The sequence below is a fragment of the Spinacia oleracea genome, chromosome 2, assembly GCF_020520425.1.
Source record: "Spinacia oleracea cultivar Varoflay chromosome 2, BTI_SOV_V1, whole genome shotgun sequence".
In the NCBI taxonomy this organism is placed as follows: Eukaryota; Viridiplantae; Streptophyta; class Magnoliopsida; order Caryophyllales; family Amaranthaceae; genus Spinacia; species Spinacia oleracea.
The window spans coordinates 10,171,446-10,195,553 of NC_079488.1; the positions used below are offsets into that span (position 1 = coordinate 10,171,446).

Sequence of the window (24,108 nt, forward strand, 5' to 3'; positions counted from 1 at the left end):
TGATATAGTTCCGGAAGTACTGTGGAGAAACAGAACCACCACCAAGGAGGCAACAGGAGAAAGCCCTTTTCGCCTATGCTTCGGGTCAAAAGCAGTAATCCCAGCAGAAATGGCTTTGCCCACGTTCAGGATCCAACATTACGAGGAAGACAAAAACGATCAGTTATTAAGACAAGAGTTGGATCTCCTCCTAGAGCTTAGGCTTAAAGCAGAGATTAGGTCAGCAGCATATAAGCAACGCATCAGCAAGGCTTACAACAAGAGAGTGAAGCACAGACAGCTAGACGTGGGAGATCTAGTATTGCGAAGGACTGCAGCCACTGGCAAGGCCAAGGTGCAAGGAAAGCTAACCCCAAACTGGGAGGGACCATATCAGATATGGGAGGAGATCGTACCAGGGGCGTTCAAGTTGATGGACATGGGAAGGGTAGCACTTAAGAACTATGGGAACGCCAACGTCCTTAGAAAGTTCTATGTATGAAACACCAACTGTAATCTACAATCCAAAAGGCCGATAGAGGCAGGCCTGTTATGGCCCATGAAATAAAATCGAGGAATTATAAGCAAATAAGAAGAAACCCTTAAAGTAGGTCAGCAAGGCTACCATCAGCTTGCTGACTCGGGGTGATGTATAAGAAAAATCCGATTCAAACCCTTAAAGTAGGTCAGCAAGGCTACTATCAGCTTGCTGACTCGGGGTGATACAAATCTAACCCTTAAAGTAGGTCAGCAAGGCTACTATCAGCTTGCTGACTCGGGGTGATGTTTAAGGAAAATCCGATTCAAACCCTTAAAGTAGGTCAGCAAGGCTACCATCAGCTTGCTGACTCGGGGTGATGTTTAAGCAAAATCCGATTCAAACCCTTAAAGTAGGTCAGCAAGGCTACTATCATCTTGCTGACTCGGGGTGGTACGAATCTAACCCTTAAAGTAGGTCAGCAAGGCTACTATCAGCTTGCTGACTCGGGGTGATGTATAAGAAAAATCCGATTCAAACCCTTAAAGTAGGTCAGCAAGGTTACTATCAGCTTGCTGACTCGGGGTGATACGAATCTAACCCTTAAAGTAGGTCAGCAAGGCTACTATCAGCTTGCTGACTTGGGGTGATGTATAAGCAAAATTCGACTCAAACCCTTAAAGTAGGTCAGCAAGGCTACTATCAGCTTGCTAACTCGAGGTGATGCAATTTTAACCCTTAAAGTAAGTCAGTAAGGCTATCATAAACTTATGAACTCGGGGGCATGTATAAACAAAATCCGATTGTACGAAATCAAATCACGATAATGATAAAATTAAAGGACAAGTGAATAAAACAAACGCACATGAATAATATATTCGACAGCCAACACCCAAAAACGGAGTTAGTCAGCTGTTAAAACGACACTAGGTGAGGCTGAACCCAATCAGCCTTCACCCAACAAAAATATTAACCATTTATCAATTGTATCAAGGCAAAAAGGTGCCACAAACAGCTACAAACAAAAGTTAAACATTACGAACAGACGGCGCCCGACGAACCGCAAGAAGATTGGGGTGATGACTGCCCGCACCTTCAAACTTGTTTCTGTCCTGCCTGGTTAGTGCTGGAAGACAAGAACTCAGGATCGAGATAGTCCTCTTCTTGAAGCTCAATAGGAGGAAGAGTCGAAGGATCCGCATTCTGAATTATCTCCTCAGGGATAATCTGAGATTCAAAGCCAGTGGGATTTTTGTGTTTCTTATCAACAAGAAAAGCGTCTTCAATATCCAAACACTCTTCCTCAGTCAGACCAATGCCATGAACAACACAACGGTGGGCGGCAAACCAACCTCCATTGTGCCTGTCAGTGACACGTTTGCAATAAGTCTTTGATCAGCTAAAGCGCAAGGCCCCATCTTTAGCACCTTTCCTATAGGCTTCCTTGATCTTGACATCAGCATCCTCCAGCTGAGCAGTCAGATCCGCTGTCTTCTTCCTCTCAGCATCCAATTCAGAAGATACATTTTCCAGGTCCAGATTGCGCTGCTTAACAGTTTCCAGCTCAGCGGCAATCTTAGCATAATCCTCGTCCGACTGCTTTTTCTGCTTATTCCAGTCAGCTTAGGCTTGCTTAAGAGCAGCATTCTCTTTCTGGTAGCAGATATAAAGCTTTACCAACTCAACACCAGAATTGACCGCTTGTAAAAAATTAAGGACGGTCAGTAGCGAAAATAAAAACGCAAAACTAGCACGACCACATACAGAAAGCATACCTTATATACATCATTCATATGCTGAGCAGCCGGTGCATCTATCTTGACAGCAGGGGTTTCGCGAGGAGTAGCCAAACCCTTCAGAGCTCTCCACCCCATACAACCACTAAAACGGCAGTCGTCAGTAAGAATAGATTCACCGCGGAGAAGATCAATCTTCGGGTCCCAAGGCTCATCGGGGTTACCAGGAGGAACCTCAAAATACTTCATCTTATTCGGGGTCAGAACGACGGGAGTAGTCTCTATCCACTCCTCAGGCCGAACAAACAAGCCCATATGTAGACCAGAGCTGGTACCAGCACTCTGACCGGGCCTCATATAAGCAGATTGCGCAGCATGGGTAGGAGGAGGAATGAGGATGTTATCCAAAATACCAGCATCGGTGTTGTTCACCTCCCGATCCTCATGGTGCGAGGGAGTATCCTTAATGTCCACAATGGTGGCATCATTCTGCACAATCGGCACTTCAGTAGAAACCAACACGCCAGCATCCGCAACCTTCTCCACAGGAATATCTGACACCTTTTGCATAGCAGCATCCGTTTGCTCCCCTGAACCCTGCACCCGAGAAGTATGGCGACGAGACTTAGTCGAACGATTATAAGGCCCGGGGCGGTTGCGGTCCCGCCTACCAGCTTGAGACGCACCACGACCACAATCCAAAGATTGCAACCCACCAGCCATTTCAGAACGTACCAACAGCAGATTGAACACCAGAAAAAGGTTGTCTTGGAGGCTCGTGTACACCCCAGGAAGCAGTACTCCGAGATGTAGGATCACGAATACTTATCGGTTTCGGAGCCGGTATGGAATTCAACGCTCTTGTCTTTTTGACAGGAGACTCAGTCACAGGTTCTTCCCTCACGAGAGAACGCTTCCGGTTGGCCGTGGATGAGTAAGTAGAAATAGTGGAGAAAACACCCCGAGGATTAGCAGGAATGTTGGTTGTAGGTCGGCCGTTCTTGCCCAAGCCGAGCTTAGGGAAGTCGAGCGTATGCAAACCTGGCAAGAGAAGACAGACGAAGAAATAAGCAAACAGACTAAGCAGGTAATACATAAAAACAAAAGTATGTCAGACCAAACAGGCAATAAAAAGGGGGTTGCATGGCTATCAGTGGGTATGGCATAAGCCGACAGTAGACAACGGTCCGTTCGCCAATATGTACTTGGAAGGTGGAAGCCAATACTTAGGAACGCAAACGGTCTTTTGCAAACCAGTGTCAACACGATTGTATGAAACGAAACGATACGCCCTTTTCTCCCTAAATCCCAATTCTCTATCAGGGTAATGCTCCATGTGAGGACGAGGCACGGAAAACTGGGTGCGAAGGGGAAAATCTGAGGGGACTCTCAGCCAGTAAAACTTTATCTCCCAACCATGGCAATTGGACAATTTGGGATACACAGTCATCTTGCCAGCCCTGGTGTAAAAAGACCACCACCCAGACTTCTTCTGGTACCTCTTTAGCCAAATCAGCTCTCGAAACAAGTTTATCGTCTGAGGCCATTGTTTGAAAGAAAGCAACCAGGTAAAAGAGACAACGTTTCGAATCACGACAGGCGTTATTTGAGCCAAGCATAGGTTCCAAGCCCGCAATATCTTCACCAGGTAAGGGTGCAAGGGAAATCGGAGCCCAAAATTGAAGTGGTGGGGGTATACGGCCGTATGACCTGCAGGGCAATCCAAAACCGAACTCCCCTCTGCGAGAACTACGAGCCGGTAGCCACTGGGGAATCTAAGAAACTCTTTGGCCCACCGAGGATGATTATCCTTCACAGCCTTCTTCCGCCAGACGGACGATATCACTGTGGTCCTAACCTTGCTACCGGTTGGAGGAAGACACTCTTTTCTATATTTCTCATCTTCCAGATCAGAGTCAGGCTCTTCATTCAAATTTTGTACGCTCACTACCTGCTCGCACAAAGATGTCACATCCTCTCCATCAGACCACAAAGCAGGCAAATTGTCCTGGGATTCCAAAATTGAGTCACCTGCTTCCTCATCGTCCTCCTCTTCCTCTTCCCCGGAAACCGCAGTCTCTATATCATCTGTAGCATGACTGCTTACCTTCTCGCCATCAGCTGGCCAACTACCACCAGCCACATCCTCTAAGTGGGCACCTCTAACTGCACCCTGATTAGATGATATAACAATATTGCCAATATTAGTTCCATATTGACCTTTTCCAGAGCCGGCAGGGTCCATAAATTGCGTCCAAGAACGGAAAGTGTAATCAAGGGCAATTGAAGGAACATCCACTGCCGGCGCAAGTTTAGGGCTACTAAGCAAGTTTAAATCGCGACGTATATCGGCGCGTACCTGATTTCTCACGCGGGCTCGCAACTCAAACGCGGCGTCCTTATATGATGGCTCAAAATAATCAGAGGTTCCCGGCCTATCAGAGTCCATAATATTCACATCCAATGATGGAGAAGCATTACCGGCGTCATCATACCCTTCCCCACTCAGCAGGTTTTCACTATCTACCTCACTCGACATGGTACCAAGAATAAACAAAAAAGCGAAGGGAGAAGATAGAAGAAAAACAGGAATATACCTTCAATACGGCCACCAAATCGCAACAAGGAATGAAAAGGAGGATCCCAGCAACAAAATCGCACGCCAAGACCAGTTCAGAGAGCACAGTAATAGTTCACAAAGAGAGAGAAGACGAAAATACAATAGTAATTCGCAAAGAAAGAGAAGACCAAAGAAAGTAAAAATGAAAAGAAGGGAGAGTACAAGTAGTAAAAAAGGAAGCCCAAAAGTCGAGTGATGGGTGACAGTTGCAGAAGTCAAAACGACAGTTCATCATCAACCGCACGTGTCATGTTCAAGGTTCAAGGAAAGCCACGTGGACATTTTTGAGCGGTAAAAAATTAAAATTTTAAAACCCCTGTATTATTTCGAATTTTAAATATAGACAAAAGTTTCCGTATGGAAGTCAACATTAAAATCAAGGGGGCCAGTCAGCATCAAAGTCAAGGGGGCTAGTCAACATTAAAATCAAGGGGGCCAGTCAGCATTAAAATCAAGGGGGCTAGTCAGCGTTATAATCAAGGGGGCAAGTCAGCAATAAAATCAAGGGGGCTAGTCAGCGTTATAATCAAGGGGGCTAGTCAGCACTAAAAGGCAAGAAGAAAGTCGGCTTGCACCAATGCGCAAAATCTGTAGGCCACACCGCCGGCAATGGAAGTCAAACGATTATGGAGAGGGCTAGTCAAAAGTTAATCCACAATTATAACTCCCAACGCCAACGGCCAGGCCATCCGATTTTGGGGGGCTAGTAAGGGAGGAACCGGTTTTGTCTGCAATCAGAGCAAGCGTGGTCATTCAAGAATAACAACGCTCACTCCGAGGGGGCTAGTTGTACGGGTGTGCTACCAGCTAGCAGATAGCACTTTTACCCGTATAGCTAAAAGATTAATAAAACCCGCAATCGGCCTGATAGCTCCTTATCATTCCTTTCTTCTGGCCGATAACAGAACCAGATCTTTTATGGGTAAAGTAAACGGGTCGCTATCTACAGGGTAGGCCCCGATAAATCCGTACACCCGACGCGTTCCTATATATATGGATCGCATTTATGGTAAAAGGTACGCAATCCCAATCATTTCACTAAGCCTAAAAACATATATTTCACCATCTCTGACTTTAGCATCGGAGGGGGGATCCTCGAATCACCTCTGAGGCTAGTTTTACCCTTATCTTATGTGTAGGATCTTACCACATAATCAAAGTTGTTTTACCAGCTCGGCCTCTCCAACCGTTCTTGATCCATACCGAAACAATAACAATCAAAGAGAAAATCACCAATATTATTGTAAAATGTCACGATTATAGGGCCTCTGACAACTTATTAGGAATTGAACCCAAAAACTTGTGTATTACTACAAAACAACACCTTAACCATTAATTCAATTTTATTTTTGTTTATATTTTTAGTAAACTAGTTATACTATATTTGACTGTCTGTACCTCTGTTTTGCCGCTAACCTCGCACGGTCACACCACCCCTGCAGTAACAACTAACAATAATTTCGATGGGAAAATCCACTAAACACGAAAATATAAAAGAGATTGACAAGAAGTCATACTCGTGCATTCGATAAGAAACAATCTCACACGATTTTTGGAGAAGAAACACTTTGTAATAACAACACGAATACCCTCTGAACATTTTAATATCAGAAAGGCCGGTTTTAATTTACACAACATTGTTACGAACTGTAATGTCAATTATTTCCAAATACGGAGTAACATTTTCTGACAAATCAAATCGTCCAATATTCAAATAAATAGCAGTCCAATCTAAACCAAAAAAAAAAAACACACAACTTAATTTTAACAAACAAATGAAGCTTCAACATAGTCATCAGTGCAGTAAAGCCCAGGCCGTTGAGTAAAACCTTGACGCTTAAGCAACTTCCTAGCTTTCGACACAATCTCATCGTTCTGAATATCTCCCTCAGATTCCCTTAGAATTGCCTGAATCGAGTTACTGAAAGCTCCGTAAGCTTCAGCATCCTTACCAGAAGGACTAGCATCAGCTGACGTCTGATCTGTCTGACACCCGCTAAGAAGTATCCCATTTCTAGGCAAACTCCTCTTGTCTCCACCTGCATGCATACGATTAAAAGTATTAGACAATAATCACAATTGTGCATTTTGTCATTTCGTATCAAACAACATAGTTTGGTAAAGCAAGGTGGTTACATCTTGTCATTTTGGTACCAAACAACACAAGTTGGTACTCATAAGTAAACGTGGTTGCATTTCATTTGGTACCAAAAACATAGTTTGATGTTCACAATTCAAAGGTTTAGCCTTAGTATTAGAGCTGACTATGGGTTGGGTTGGTTCGGAATCAGGTTGACCCATTTATATACGGTTGAGATTTTCTCAACCCAACCCGACCTGTTTACTTAAACACGACCTGTTTACTTAAACAGGTTGATATTCTCAACCCAAACCAACCTGATTATAAACAGGTTGACCTAAACTTGGCCCGTTTAAGTATTTTTCCCGTTTAAGTGTAAATTGACTTGAATTTATAACTTAATGGGTCATTTTTTACGAGGCAAATCTCATAGCAAATAAAAAACTAATACTTCAACGTGTAGAGAGAAAAATAAGTGTCAGCGGTTGCTAGATGTTAGTTTAAATTTTTCATATTTATAATTTGCCAAAAAGCTAAAAAGACCCCTTTTTTTTATAAGGGCTGACTTGGTCCATTTAGTTATATGGGTTAGGTGAGTTATTTCCGGGTTGAAATTCTAACCCGACCTAACCCATTTAATTAAACGGGTTGAGTTGGGTTGAAAATCTTGATCCAACCCTTTATTATTGGGTTGGGTTGGGTTCAGGTTGGGTTGGATTGGGTTACGTGAGTTGTTTTTGGGTTAAAAATATCAACCCCGGTTGGATTGAGTTGACCCATTTAATTAAACGGGTTGAAAATCTTGATCAGCTTGGGTTCTGGTGGTGGGTTGGGTCAGCTTTTGCCAGCACTACTCAGTATTATCCTATTAAACACTACTGATTATAGTCTCAATATTATCCTATTAAACACTACTGATTATAGTCTCAAACAAGCTCACCTGCATAAACGTCCTCCTTCCTCTCAACTTTAGCATCCTGTGCAGGTTTTGCATAATCATCATCATTATCATTAAGCTTCTGTTTAAAGAACTCCATTGCAAGTCCACCAACAGCAGCCAGAATTTCTCCTTTACCCCCTTCTCCACCCCCACCATGAAGTTTTTCCAAGATGATCTTCATAAACTTCTTAACCTTCGGACTTGAATCCTCCCCAAACATGTCAAACAAAGTTGGTCGAATCTTCCCAACATCAATGTCATCTTTTCCTGTCTTTTCCTTGAGCATGGAAATGAGTGTCGAAAGGGGAAGAGACCGGCTTTTTGCATAGCCACTGTGACCTTCGTAAGTGTCTTCATCAACTACACTGTACTCTGGTTCATAGTCTCTGCTACTGTGATGATGAGGGAGATGGATTCCGCGAGATTCAAAGGCTTCAGAAACTGTGTCTCGTGCTGTTTTCTTCAAGAAACCTGATAAGCTGAAACCTGATGAACTGCTGCTATGGGATTGGTTGCTGTGGGATTGTGTACTTTCTCCTATTTGCTCTTTTGCACCACTGATTAGGCCGCCGCTGTGGCATGAATCTGAGACTATTGTGATCCTGCAACCATCTGGGACTTGGCACACCAATTCCTTGAAATCTTCATCTGCAAGAAATGAAGTTGAAAATCGAGCAATAAGTAACTAGGGATTAGCATGTTTAGTTCTACAACTGGTTCAAAATGGTCAACTTTGAGAACGAAATTGAAGTTATCAAACATTATTCTATTTGGTAAATGCCAAAATACCATATTCACTTGATGTAGTATGAATGAAAACTAGTACTCCCCTCCGTTCTTGATGACAATCCTACTTAAGTACATTTGTCACATAAATCTAACTAGAATCTAACCCATGTGGGTATGTCTGATAAATAATGAAGGGGAATAATGCTGGTAAAAGTTTACTTGCGGGTAAACAAGTGGGTCATTTGGATATTTACAAGGTATGATGGAGATAATTGTTAGACAAATAAGCAAATATTCCAAAAGGGGCTAACAAAAAAAAAAACTCAATATAGAAAGAGGATTAACATTCAAGAACGGAGGGAGTATCATAATTGTAAGGAAATCATGTCTAAAAACAACCACAAATGTCAGCATAACAGAGCTAATTCATCTCTTCTAGCAGCAGTCAGGAACAAAGGTACAAAAGTATGCCTCTGGCATGCAAGGAACAAATTAAAGGGCTGCGTAACAGCCAACCCTAACTCATGTAAGACAGTTTCCAAGAAGCTCCGTTCAATGGAGTCATAAGCTTTCTTCAAATCAACTTTCATCAAGCATCTAGGAGAGATATTCTTCCTATTATAACCTTTAATAAGCTCTATACAACATCACATCTTGAGGAAACTAAATTCTTAAAAAACTAATTCATTAGGGAGCATAATAGAGAATTTGTAATGCTGATTTTAGTAGCTCAATTCTACGGGATCAAAATCAAATTCCAGCTAACTTACTGAGGGGCTGAAAAGGGCACAAGTTGAGTTGAATGAATACAACTACATTAGTCTTCTTTCAAGAAAAGACTAGGAGGCTAAGCGCGGTTTTATCAAACAGATGTGGGTGAAACAGAACATTGGATTAATACGGTTAGAATTGAGGAAAGAAGAAAAAGAAAGGAAGCAAAAAGCATGGAAAGCCATTGGTGTTAGAGCTTAGAGCCTCGTAACCTTGAGAGGAAAAGTAAGAGACTACATTGTATTGATTTGTAATTAATGAAAATAATACAAGCTTAGGTATTTATACTAACATATGTACAAGTTAGTATTCTAGTAACAAACTTCCTAAACTAACGAAACAAACTAACAACATATACTAAAGTATAAGTTCCAACAAATAACATGCATCCATTTGTATTGAACTAATCCTTGTTTTCCCTTCCAATGTATAGTCTATAGAGTATACCATAACAAATAACATTCATTTCTTATTCTTCTTAATTTTATGCAGAAAGTCATTTATTTTGGCCACATCAATTTCCACTTCAATTCAGTTCATCAAACTCTTATCACTATCTTCACAAAGCGTAAGCTTGGCATATCTATCATTTGGTCATATAGACTAGTTAGCTGTAGTCTGACTTCGAAAAGAAAAGTAGAATGTCAAGTGACTCAAGCCATATTGTAGAAATGCTCAGGGCTTCAGAATTTCAGATAATTCAAAAGCCAGACACAACAACCCTGTTCACAAGTCTTACGCATTTTCTCTTTTGTATCTATTACTAATATGTAAGGATGTGGGTTTATTTATCATCGAGTACATGACCACTAAACTAAGTTTAGCACAACTTTCATTTTTAAGTACACTCGCCTAGTTCCAATTTCACAGGTCCACTGGTTTTAGCATTTTGATCAAATTAAATACCACCCCTTTATCCACTAACTAGTTTAGGGCCCGTGCAACGCATGGCTACTACTAAAAACAACTTTTTTTTTAATACTCCCTCCGTCCCGGAATACTTGACCTGTTTTCCTTATCGGGCCGTCCCTTAATACTTGACCTTTTTCTAAAAATGGAAATATTCTAACAATATTATATTATTTCTCACTCCACCCCTATTAACCCACCTACCCCCTACTCCACACAAAAAATAATTAAAAATTCAACCCCTACTCTTCCCTACCCCACCCCTTTACACATTTCCCACTAACTACATTAAAATAATACCCCACTATCAACTACTACCTATTAAATTAAATAAGTCAATTCAAGTCCCTTAAACTCTGTGCCGGTCAAACCGGGTCGAGTATTCCGGGACGGAGGGAGTAGTAACTAAAAGACATGTGATATTAGGAAAACATGAAAGTAAAAAGGATATATGAAAAAGTATAAATTCAAAGTTGTGTAAAAAAAATATTCAAATGAACTAAATTTGCATATTACTATACAAAGTTAAAAATTATAGTCGTATACTTGTATGTAGAATGATCTAACAACGTTAACCAAACCCGAATGACTCAAGACTAATTTTCGAAAAGACCCGAGCATAACCGTGTTAGTCAAATACAACATATTTTTAATTGAGTAAAATCTTGATAAATAAACTTATATGTTAGTCTACTTACCATGTATTATTATTTTAATTAACATTCTTACTTACCAGTTACCATGTATTATACTTCGTATTATTAATAGTAGACTAACATTAGAATTCATTTATCAATATTTTTTATAATTCTTATCAGATTAAAAAGTTATAATAATACAATAAATAAAATTATATCATAAAGGAAAAAATAATATTGATTTAGCTTTCCTCCAATAATATATTATGCAATACACATCTATGGTAATTAAAATATATTTTTATCTTAGTTTCCTAAAAAAACGTAATGTAATTTATTTATTTTAAAGTAAAAAATAAAAAAACATTTAGGCGGGAAATAATCGCACCAGGAAATGACACGTGTCATTCCTGGTGTCTCTTTTAATATATAGTAATAGATAATTGTCACTATGATAGCGTAATTTATATGTAGATGTTGATGCTAACAACAAACAAGAATAACACCTAATCTTGTAGGGCTATCAAGGTGCCTAAGGTATGCCTTTGAGACCAGGCTTACTATGATAGCGTGAACGAGTAATTTCTTAGGAAGCTACCACTTTGAACCAGGCTTGATGATTTATGGATATCTTCACACTTGATGGTAGGATTCTTGCCAAAGTGTTTAAGAAGAGTTGTTTCCCTGGCCTTCGCCAGTTCTCGAAGGAATTGTTTTTGATATTCCTTCGAAACATCCTTGGCTAAATGGTTAGTGATACACCTACCAGGATATTTGGAATCCCCTCTGATTTTTAGAAACTTGTTGTCATTGAGGGGGTCAGGAACGAAGATAATTTGTTCTCCATCATTTCTCCTGGATGAAGATGGATGGCATATTCCTTTTCTGATTTTGTTGCCTTTATTTATAGAGTTTTTGAATACTCAGGATTTTAACCCCCACTTTCCAGTTGAGTGTCGTTATATTTCAAATATTCAGGATTTTAACCTTCACTTTCTGATTGAGTGGGGTGGTTTAACTGAACGAGGAGTCTGTGATATACCCCCACGATATCTGGGTGACTTTTGTTCAGCCAATTTGCAAGGTCATGTTTATGTTCGTGACTTCACGATCTAGAGTTTACGCGAGAGATTAATACATAAATAAATTTCATTATCAGTGGTTAGCATACATCAACTTAAAATGAGATAATGAAACAGCAAAATGACTACCTTCGATAATTAAACTTTAAAGACCTTGGTGGTTGGGTCGTCCCGGCACATAGATAAAGCGTTCTCACCTCTGCTTGGTAGAAGTTCATGGCGAAAATGGCCTTTGACACCTCGCAGTGTCCAACGTCAAAATCGCCGTACTCATCGTCACTATCGACCATTTATAACGACGTCATTCCATAGCTGACAAACGCACTTGTACTTCAGCAAAGTGAGATCTCCATCGTCCTCATTGAAATGGGTGATTTCGTATCATGAGAAAAATACCCGTCGAAGCCTCAAGACATACTCGCGGTCCAGGTTTGCTAGAGGTAATGTGATATTATTTCCTTGCCCCAGGCTGTGCAGACTAAGGCAACACTACTAATCCTAGTTGGTTGGTTCAACTTAGCCCATATTACGCTTGCTAGTTCGAGCATCTCGACGTCCTGAGTGACACTTGCTCTCTTGGGACTATGAGGAGCTAGCCCAAAAAGATGTTCAATGTCCACCATAAAGCACAAATTGCTCCTCATAGTCCCAGGAGAGCAAGTGATACTCACGTGGGTGCAATGCTCGAACTAGCAAGCCTAATCTAAGCTAAGTTGGACCAACCAACTAGGGCTAGTGATGCCTTAGTCTGCAAAGTCTGGGGCAAGGAAATCATACCGCAGTACCTCCGGCCAAACTTGGATCGCGAGTATGTCCGAAGGCTCCGAGTGATTCATTTCTCATGTTATGAGATCACCCAGTTCAACGAGGACGATGGAGATCTCACTTTGTTTAAGTACAAGTGTGCTTGTTAGCTTTGGGACGACGTCGTTATAAATGTCCGTTCTCGTCCTTACTACTTACGCACAGATAGTGACGATACGGCGATTTTAATGCTGACTCCGAGGCGTCAAAGGCCATTTTCACCATCAACTTCTACCAAGCTGACAGTGAGGCGCTTGATCTATGTGACGAGACAGCCCAACCACCGAGGTCTTTAAAGTTTAATTGTCTATGTTAGTCATTTTATTATTTCATTATCTCATTTTAAGTTGATGTAAGCCAACCAGTGATAATGATTTTTTTTTTATGTATTAATTTCTCACGTAAACTCTAGATCGTGAACTCAAGAACATAAACATGACATCGCAAATTGGGTTAACAAAAACACAAAAAGGATTTAATGGATGTGAGTTAGTTTATGGCCACGTCATCCACTTCTCCTTTTCTCTTGACCTGGTTTTCGCGGCCTCCTTGGTGTGACTAGCGTTAGGCTTGCACTCATACGCTTCAACGCTTATCTTGGACTGACTTTACCTTTTTTTCTGAAACTTTTTGGGTTTTTTTGGCCCGACCATATAATTGGGCTTCGGCCCTTATTTCTACTACCTTTTGAGAAGCCATACACCCTTTAAGGGCAAAATTTAAAATGTGTATAACATTAGATTATCCACACTCCCTTGGTAGACGCATTGATTCTACCATCATGAACAAACTCAAATGATTCTACGATAACGCAATTTGATTTAGCAAATCGACATTTACATCTAGACACGGTTAGTATTTTCACCTAATTTGGGTGTATGGCTCAAATTTGCTAAATGTCACAGGAAAAAGCAGCATTTTGCCATAGCTCTTCGATAAAAAAAAAAACAACAATTAGGCTGCTCAAGATATAGTTCTTCTGCTTCTTGGCCTCTTGGCTCTTGGTTAAGTTTTTGGTGTAAGGTTCAAATTTGTAAAATGTCACTCACATGAATCAGCATTTTAGAGGTAGTTTATGAATAAAACAAAAATCAGGCTGCCCAAGATTGGTTCTACTTTTGGCTGTCAACTAGACCTGATCAAAAGACGTGTCGTGCCAGGTCACGGCCTAAAAATCAACCCATTATGTCAGGCCAGACCCAAGCTTATTTGTGTGCCAAAAATCCACTATTTCGGGTCAAAATAGCGGCTTTTTGGCGATTCCCATCCGGGCCAATTTTATAACAAAAAGTCTATTTTATGTTTCCCAAAACCAATCAAAAAAACATATAACTTCGGGTTGGGCTGGGCTCAAAAACAGGTCTAAAAATTCTGCCTAACCCCCGCTAATTTTTGGTTCGGATCGGCCAGCGGGCTGGGCTCATATTGATCGGGTTTATCTTGAACCAAACTACTGCGTATGTCAATATCACTCGAAATTGTAGCTTTTTATACAACCAAATGATCACGAGTGAGCGACATTCCCCTACTTCTTATTCGACCAAATGGAACAATTACTTCCCAAAACCCCAGATAGCACGAATGCAATTGGAATTGGAATTGGAATTGGAATTGGAATTGGAATTGGAATTGTAATTGTAATTTGGAATCAATGCTCTCACAGAACTTTTGAGAACCTCTATTAAAATATGATCAAATAAATAAATTCCCCCCAAATTTTCACAGTTCTCAATAATAATATAAATCTAAATAAATTCATCAACCAATCAAAACAACCATACACAAAAACTCCAGCAATCGAGTCAACAAAAACAAATGAAAAGTCAACGAAACACAAATTAATCACATTTTTCAAAAATTCAAAAATTAGAACAAAATTACCTGTGATGAGATTCATATCAGAAGGAACAATACACTCATCAAAACCGGTATCATCAAATTCACCGGTTTCCGCCGGTAATCGAGTACCATGACCACTATAATGAACAAAAAGGAAATCACCCGGTTCAGCAGATCGAACCAGATTCTGAAGAGCTCGTCTGATGTTCTTCCCGGTGGGTTGAGTACATCTCCGGTCCGTATCTATCAAAATCGTGATATCTTCTTCCTCGAATCCGAACCGTTGGATTAAGCATTCGTGCATTCTGTTGACATCGTTGATGCAACCTTTGAGCTCTGCTTTTGTTCCTGGGTAATTGATTCCGATCAACACTGCTTTTTTTCCCATTTTTGATGATGATGATGATGATGGTTTTCTCTCTCCTCTCTGAATGGATGGTGGGTTTGGTTTGGTTTGAATGTGGATTTGATTTGATGTTAATTTTTTTGGGTGTTAAATAGGTTTATTTTTGTTGACCACCTTTTGAAATTTTGCGGTAATGGAGTTATTTTTATTAAATGGTTTTAAATTATGGAGGGGAAAACGTTTTAATTGGCTAATTTTAATTGATGTGGGGTAATTAAGAAAAGAAATAAATATGAAAGATGATTTATTTCCTTCTTAAGTGTATTTTCATATTGGTGAATTATTTGGGTTAACGTTATTTTTGGATACTGAATTCAGAGTGTGCAAAACTGGACCGGATCTGAGACAATTGTCCAATCTCCATGTCGAGAATATTAGAGAAACTTTTGTGTGAGACCGCCTCACAGGAAAGACCGTCTTGTTGGCATTCTTGCTGGCAGCCATGTTGGCGCGTTTTTTTTTGAAATTTTTTTTTTCGAAATAATTTTTTTTTTGATTTTTTTTTCAGGCTTAACTAATTGGACTTCAAGCTTAACTAATTGGACTTCAGGCTTAACTAATTGGATTTCAGGCTTAAATTTTTTTTTTTTTTTGTAAAACATAACTAAAAGTAATAAAAATCATATTTAATTGAATAACAAAATAGTTAAGGTATAAAGACAAATAGTTACACTTATGAGCCAAATAGTTATTGATTTTAAACATACTTATTATTAACTAAAACTCATAAAATCTTAACTAATTAGTTGCAATGCTTAACTAATTGATTTTATTGCTTAACTAATTGGTTTCAGTGCTTAACTAATTGGTTCAGTACTTAACTAATTGGTTTCGTTGCATAACTAATTGGTTTCGTTGCATAACTAATTGATTTCGTTGCTTAACTAATTGAATTTTAAACTTAACTAATTAGTTCCAGTGATAACTTAATTAAATCCAGTGCATAACTAATTGATTCTAGTGCTTCACTAATTGGTTGCATGGTTTAACTAATATGTTACATTACTTAACTAATTTATTACATTGCTTAACTAATTGGTTCTGAAGCTTAACTTATTAGTTTCATTTTTAACTAATTGATTCAATTGCTCAACTAATTATTTTCAATGCTTAAAAATTTGTACCTTAACTAAAAATCTGAAATTCGTTATCTGAAACTCAAAAATACATAACTAAAACTCAAAAAATGTTAACTAAAACCAAGAAAATCGTAACTTAAACTGGTAAAATCATAACTAAAACTCGAAAAATCATAACTAAAGCCCTGAATGAAAACTCAAAAATACGTAACTAAAACTCAAAAAACCTTCACTAAAACCAAAAAAATCGTGACTAAAACTTAAAAATTCATAACTAAAACATAGAAAATCTGTCCAACAATTCCACCGAGAAGATCATTATTTCAGAATTATAACTAAAACTAAAACATAATTATTCTTAACTAAATATATAAAAAGTGTAACTAAAACATTACAATTCTTAACTAAACCTAAAACACCAGTGCTTCCAGCTACGAATCCACAGTGTGACGCGATTCTATCACAATAATCGGCATCACACCACAGCACCAACACATCACAACCATCATCCAGACCGCCACCACCGGAAAGCCTCCTCCTCCTGTCGGAAACAAGAACAAATCAATTACATCCACATAAGCTGAAAAAAAGTAAACCTAAACAATCCAATCTTATCGACACCAAAAACCTAAAGGATTGACAACAAAAACCTAATCAATTCAATTGAAACGAAACAAAAACCTAATCGAATCAAAAACAAAATCGCAAGACCTAATTACATCAAAAATCAAAATCCAAAAACTCTAGCATAAGAACATAATAATTCATATAAATAAAATGAAAATCTACAGATTGTAGAAAACCTAACCTGTTTTGAAGGCGGAATCCGGTGGCTGAGGCGGACGGCCTTGGTGGCGAGAGAAGGCCTTCGTTACCACCGTTATCGACTTCTCCTTCTCATTCATTCGACGCTCTACTCCCCGCTTCTCATTGCGTTGCAGCCACCGCCGATGACGCCGAGGCCGAAGCCGAGACCACAGCTGCAGGCCGCCGCTGATGCGAGGTAAATCGCCGCCTCAGCTCCCTGCTTCTCCCATCCCCACGGTGCTCCTCCATCTCCATTCCTCTCTTCTATTCTTGCGACGATAACGTCGAGGATGACACGGCGGCGACGAAGACCGACTGCGGCGGCGACGGCGAAGATTTGGTAGAGAATTTGAGGGAGGAGAGAGAGCCATATCCAGAATTCTGAGGGAGGAGAGAGAATCAGATTTTGAGGTTGAAAATGTGAAAATGAAATGAAAAATAATGAAAAATGTATATATATATTTATTAAAAAATATATACGGGCTGATGTCAGCAATTACGTGGCATGTTGGAGGCCATCAAGGCGGTCTTTCCTGTAAGACCGTCTTATAGAAAAGTTTGTAAGAATATTATGTTCTGGTTTTCGGGTCGAGAAATATTATTGGATGTACGTTTTCTTTGGATACTAAGCTTCCAACGTTTATAACGATTTTTTTAAAAGTTGCAGATGAGTAAGGGCAACATAAATTATAAATGAGATAGGGGCTCGAACATATGAATTTATGCACAGACCTTTAATTTTAACCACTAGTGGAAAAAGGGTCATTTGCATCGCACTTTTAAGCACATTTGCGTCGCACATCGTGCGTGGCAAAAGCTCTCGACGCAAATGACTAAAAGTCATTTGCGTCGCACATTTGTGCGACGCAAATGAACCTTATTTGCGTCGCACATTTAGCAAATGTGCGTTGCAAATGACTTTTCAGCACCATGCCTGAAAAGTCATTTGCAACGCACATTAGCTAAATGTGCGACGCAAATGACTTTTCAGCACCATGCCTGAAAAGTCATTTGCAACGCACATTAGCTAAATGTGCGACGCAAATGACTTTTAGGCGAAAAAAAAAGTCATTTGCCACGCACATTAGCTAAATGTGCGTTGCAAATGACTTTTTTTAAAAAAAAAAAATTCGTTTTTTAATATTTTAGTTACAACCCAATAAAAGGCAAATTCACCATAGATCACCCAACATGTTGATAACCTAACTACACTTTTAACATAAAATTTTAAGTGAACCATAAACGAATGAGGCCCAAGATATCATTCAAGCAGATGAAAAAGAAAGTGGAGATGGAAACAATAGCCATGAGATGAGTAACTTGAATATGGAGCTGAGTAAAAACAGCAACAATCTCTAGGAAGTTGATGACCAAGTTGCAAAGACAGAGAAACTTGGACTGCAACAGACTGCAGCCATAAAGTTAGTACAAGAAGCACTTAATGCAAATATGATGCAGAGTCATTTCATCAACAGCCAAATCCAGTCCAAGAAATGGCTAATAGTTCTGTCAGAGAGAGAATTTCAACTCCTACAACCTCCATCGAAGAAAATTGCAGCTAAGGTGGTGAAATAGATGGAAAAGTGACTGGTTCAGCAGAAAAGCAACAGCAAACAGGTAAAAGATCCTACAAAAAGAACCAGATGAACATAAGAGTTCATGAAAACAAATGTCCAAGAGTTTCAGCAAGCTCAAAAAATTGTTTGTGCGTGCAAAATTCATCAAGGCGATGGAAAAACTGAAGAAAATAAACCCACGCAAACCACAATACTTATCTGCTGTACAAACTCATAATTCTAGTTTACAAACTTTTAATAAACTTCGCCCGTATTACATTGGAGTTGTAAGCTCCTACAACAGTTGAAGCAATAGAAACTCACCGAAAGACACCTTAAAACATTCTTCATGATAGCCATAGTACAACCTACGCAACCTGCTCTCTGTTTCATTAGAATAAACAACTTCCCAACTGATCATCACAAACCTCAGGACACTTGCAAGTTTCATTAATAATAAAACAACCATAGCAAGCAGGCATATATACACTTCCCAACTGATCATCACAAAGACTACCAACCAGAAACAACCAAAAATAAAGGTTATCCAACATCCAAGTTAGATATGGTTACATATGAAGCACCCATAATAACCAAGGTTATCCTACGTCTTCCTGACAGTCACAATATATAAAAGGAAAGATATGCCAATACAATCAAACATCCAACACGGTCAGAAAACAAACTTTTCTAGCAAGTAGAGAGCTTACTTATTGATGATTTCAATGAACAGCATAACTAAACCACCACTACCCCGAGTAGCATTAGCCATCTGTTGAGCGGCATTTGCGATTTTTAGAGCCCGCTTTAAGCAAAGTAGAACCCTGCATAAAGGAAAACCAATTAAATACACGATAAGGAATTCCAAACCTACCCAGATCAACAAAAAACTAACAACTTAAAAATAAAATCAAAATCCTCAATTAAAAAGTTCAAAATACTCGAATTGACAAACTAACCAACACGATCAAACCCTATATTTATAATAAAACAACTTCAATCCTGCTGTGAGAAACCGGTTACAGTAATTGGCTAAGCTGAAACTGTCATTCGACAGACCGATAGTAATGCGTTGAATAGAAAAAACATTTCCTTATTTTACTAATTGAATAGAGGCCTCACCTTGGGAGAAAACCAATGGCACTGACCCTCACTCAGTGGAGTATCCGAACTACTATAACTGCAGTTGAAGAATACACATTGGTTGTATCCTCCTACATTCACTAAATCATATTAGAACAACACAACAAGCATCAAACTGATGTTTAAATTTGTGTGAGCACAATGTAAGCAACAAAAATATCAAAACAACTAAAAATATGAAAGAAAATAGTTTAACTTCCAAAGAACTATTGATTTTAAAAATTGAATACTCACCAAGACCAGGACTATCTCTGAGCTCATACTTGATATGAGGCTGCCTCCCAACAAACCCATCACCCTCTACAATATCAGGCACCATCTGAAATCAAAATCCTCAATCAAAAGTTCAAACAATTGCTAAAAATGTTCGAATTTACAAACTAACTAACACAATTCATCAAAACAATATAAAAAGTAAAAATTAATTGAAGTTGGATTCATGGTAAAGAGGGGGGAAATACCTAAGAAATAAGGTAATCAATGACGGCGGCGACGTTAACCGAAGATCCAGCTCCAACGGTTTGGCGTTTCACCCAACCTTAAAAACCCTAGAAATAGGCTGATAAACAAGAACCCTTGAAATCTTCTATACACCGTAGGCTGATAAACAAGAACCCTAATTAACATAAATTGCACTGTACCTAAATCGCCGACGAACTAATTCGCAGAATTGGATCGGAGACTCGCTAGCAATCGAGCTGCACTGCTTTGAAATGTCTCCTTCTTCGCGGCGGAATCTAGGATTTTTCTCTTCGAGCCGTGTTTTCGCAAATCTTGATTTTTCCGGGTAAATTAAAGGCAAAATACGTATAGTGGTTAGAGGAGATTTCAAATGAATGAAAGATTGAGAGGTATTGACATCTCATGAATGGAGTTCTGGAAAGAAGAAGAGAGAGAAAAAGAGGGGAGAAGGAATAATTAAAAACTTCCGAATTTTTTTTACCTCCTCTGCGTCGCAGAATTACTAATCTGCGACGCAGGTGACTTAAAGAGTCATTTGCGTCGCAGATTAGTAATTCTGCGACGCAAAGGAGGTAATATTTTGCGTCGCATTATTACTAATCTGCGACGCAAATGACTCTGAGAACATTTTAGAGTCATTTGCGTCGCAGATTAATAATTCTGCGACGCAAATGACTAATTTTAAAGCTTAGAACTGTCAATTGCGTCACATGTTTAAATGTGCGAGGCAAATGTGGTGATGCAAATGATTATTTTTCCACTAGTGAACCAATACATTAAAATATTTATCGGTAGTTCATGCGTTTGAGCAGTAGATTGCTTTTACATGCCAAATTTAATTTATAAGTTTTACGTTTGGGGCCATGCCAATCTTATAAGTTTTACGTTTAAACCCGTAAAAAATCTGGTCGGGCCGGGCTCGAAAAACGGGCTTAAAACTCCATCCCAAAACCCACTAATTTTGGACCGAGCACAAGTTAATCAGGTGTAGCCGTGTAGTTAGGGAGTATTATGCAGCCGGTAACATAAGCATAAAACGAACAAATGTTGTTAGAATATGTCTTGAATTGATCAACTCCCCTTACTGCAGCGCCTAAGCATGGCTGCACGGGTATTTGTTATTCTGGACTAGGGTTATCTGTTTTGGGCCTATTTTCCGCATCTATATAGAGAGTACTATATATAAACTCTCTAGGTCATAACCTAGTTGTATTATGTAATATGTACTCCTCAAGATCAATAAAATTTTCATCCCCTTTGCATGTGGACGTAGCTAACACATTGTTAGTGAGCCACGTTAAATCTATGTGTTCTTTATTTATGTTATTTAATCTTCGACTACTTTTGTGTAAGACCGCTTTACCAAAAATATCATTTTTGCTTAACTAATTGGTTTCACTGCTTAACTCATTGATTACATTGCATAACTAATTAGTTTTGGTGCTTAACTAATTGGTTTCAGTGCTTAACTCATGTGACACTAAAGTGGTCTTTTATGTAAGACCGTCTTATATAAAAATTTGTATTTAACCCCTCTTTGCTTCCGTTATAACAACTTGTACGTTTCATTGTGTTATTTGTCATACTCTCGTATTATGTATAGATTTGTCATCCCTAACGGAGAAAACTTAAACATGCTTGATCACCAAACATGGATTGACCTAGTGGTAAAGATTCGGTCTTATAACCTCAAGTTTATTGGATCAAACCCCCACTAGGGGATTTTTAGGGGTAAGGAGTTCCCTTATAATCCCATATCGTTTCCAATAAGTTGGACCTGCATAAGTGATTGAAAATACCTGTACAAGATACTAATTCAATAGGGTCTTTCGTCTTACTTTTTTTAAAAAATAACCGGATCTAACAATGGTTTTTCATCAATCACCTGTTTTCTTAAACCAAGTGGATAGAACATTCGTTGGATGGGAATAAAATTATGAAACCTAATCAAGATTTGAATTGTTTAGACTAAGTTGAACATCATTATCTATTGGCCCAATTCGATCATTTAAACAACTCAATTATTATTTTTTGTTGTAAACACTCAATTATTTGTGGCAACGTTAATTGCTGCTTCCTGCTTGTTTCCAAAATTCCAGTTGTGATGGCCCTGACCCGGTGCGGGTGGTACAGCTGCATGGTGTTAATTGATTTAAATATTATATTTCGTTTCTTCTATCATATTTTTTTTTTCGAAATGAGCTACAAGAACAATATAAATATAAAGTTACGAGATTCGAACATGAAACTTATCATACACATACCCTCAATCTTGACCAATAGGCCAAGATGTCATTGGTGTTTCTTACTTTCTTCAACCATCATGAATCATCACTTCGTCGTATGGAATTCCCATGTTCTAAATTCTTGTATAGGGCGTTTGGTACATGAGAATGACAATTTAGAAGAAAAAAAAGACAAAATTGGAATAAATTTCTTCTTTCGTTTTCCTGAGCTCCATTTACTTTATGTTTTGGATGTGTTTTTCTAAGTTCTACCAATTTTTTTTGACGGGGAAAGAACAATATCATTAATAATTAGCTATACGGCATCTACAATGATAAAACAGATCTGCATACCATACATTCAAAGAAAATACATAACTGTTATAATCAATACAATTACTATTCTGCATCCCAAAGCACATCTCATACTCCACCGCTTCTAGTTTGACGCGAACAGTGATTTTCGATGATTTTGCATCTTTTCAAGTAGACCCCTGGCAATCTGCGCACGAATTGTTCTGAATTTCTAATCGACGAGTTGATGATAAACCCTAAACCTGTATGAATTCAAATCTCCTTCCCAATTATTGAAACCCTAAAAAAATTCTCATCCATGAGAATCAAGAACCTAGAAAACTCTAGGAAAAACCCAAATAAATTCGGAACAACCCAAGAATAAGCTGGGAACAAATCAACAGAAAAGAAACAACCTTGTAGATCGCACATTTCACTGGAATATACAACCTTTTGGGAGTGACGGTCTAACGATTTGTTTAGTCGCAGGGACGATTTCTTTCCCATTCATCTAAGTCAATTTGAAAAATTGGTAACCATTCCGATCTCGCATAATTCTTTATCAACGAACTAAATTCACGACAATACTCCTCCAAAAGTACTAAACCAAAATACATAACTAAACACACCATAGGGGAATTTACTACACTCATATAGTCATATGACATACTTCAAATGTAAAGACAAAAGCATGAATAATTAAAACAAAAGGTCGAAAAATAGTCAAATTTCTATGGGCCATTTTTTGATAACTCTATTTATTCAAACAAGACAAAGAAAAACATATTTCCCTGTAAGGCCATTATTTGTATACAATTGGAACAAAGTCATTAAACAAAGCCCATAAGTACTGATCCACTTATGACCCCTAAACTAACCGCTCAAATGATGAAGTGAGATATTTTTTTTGGGCATCAACACTCTCACAAAGACTGGGCAAATAAGGCTCGAGGCTAATTGACCAGGCCCAATAAAAACAGATTCAACACACATTGATAGAATGATAGTTGGCCATTTGTTTCCTCAAGTTCCTCTATACTACGAGTTTTTACGAGTGTGTTCGGCAGTAACGTTTAAGGTAACGAATAATATTTTAAGTACGCTAAAACTCTACTTCTAAACTTTTTGGGTGTTTGGAAAGGTAACGGTTAGCGATATATGTAGTGGTTGAATAACTTTCTCAAACTTGCAGAATATATTAGCGTTCAACGTTCAGAGGTAGCAAGTAGCATTTAATCAACGGTTTTTTCATGAAATGTCTCAGAGGTTTCACGAAACGCACCAAATACACTTGAGCGTTTCAAATCACATAATATACCCCTATTTTTCCGTACTCTTCACCAAATACCCCTGATTTGACATTCCGTTAGTCCTCCGTCAAATCATGTTTATAATTCACCAAATACACCCATTTATAAACTTTTTGCACAATATACACATATTTGTAAACTTATTTGAGCCAAATATCCAAACTATTTTTAAACTGCAAAATTTGAGTCTAACGGTTATTTTTATTAAACCTAGGGATCAA

General features: G+C 38.7%; 1 protein-coding gene across 1 annotated transcript; it reads right to left on the reverse strand.

The window, feature by feature from the left end:
* Positions 1–6,302: 6,302 nt before the first annotated feature.
* On the reverse strand, positions 6,303–15,108 carry LOC110800045 (metacaspase-5). Its single transcript, XM_022005332.2, has 3 exons — positions 14,648–15,108; positions 7,834–8,481; positions 6,303–6,852 (listed from the first exon to the last, which is right to left on the reverse strand). Exons 1-3 carry the CDS (start codon positions 14,991–14,993, stop codon positions 6,578–6,580), a joined length of 1,269 nt encoding a protein of 422 aa, XP_021861024.1. The 5' UTR covers positions 14,994–15,108; the 3' UTR covers positions 6,303–6,577.
* Between the last annotated feature and the right edge of the window lie 9,000 nt (positions 15,109–24,108).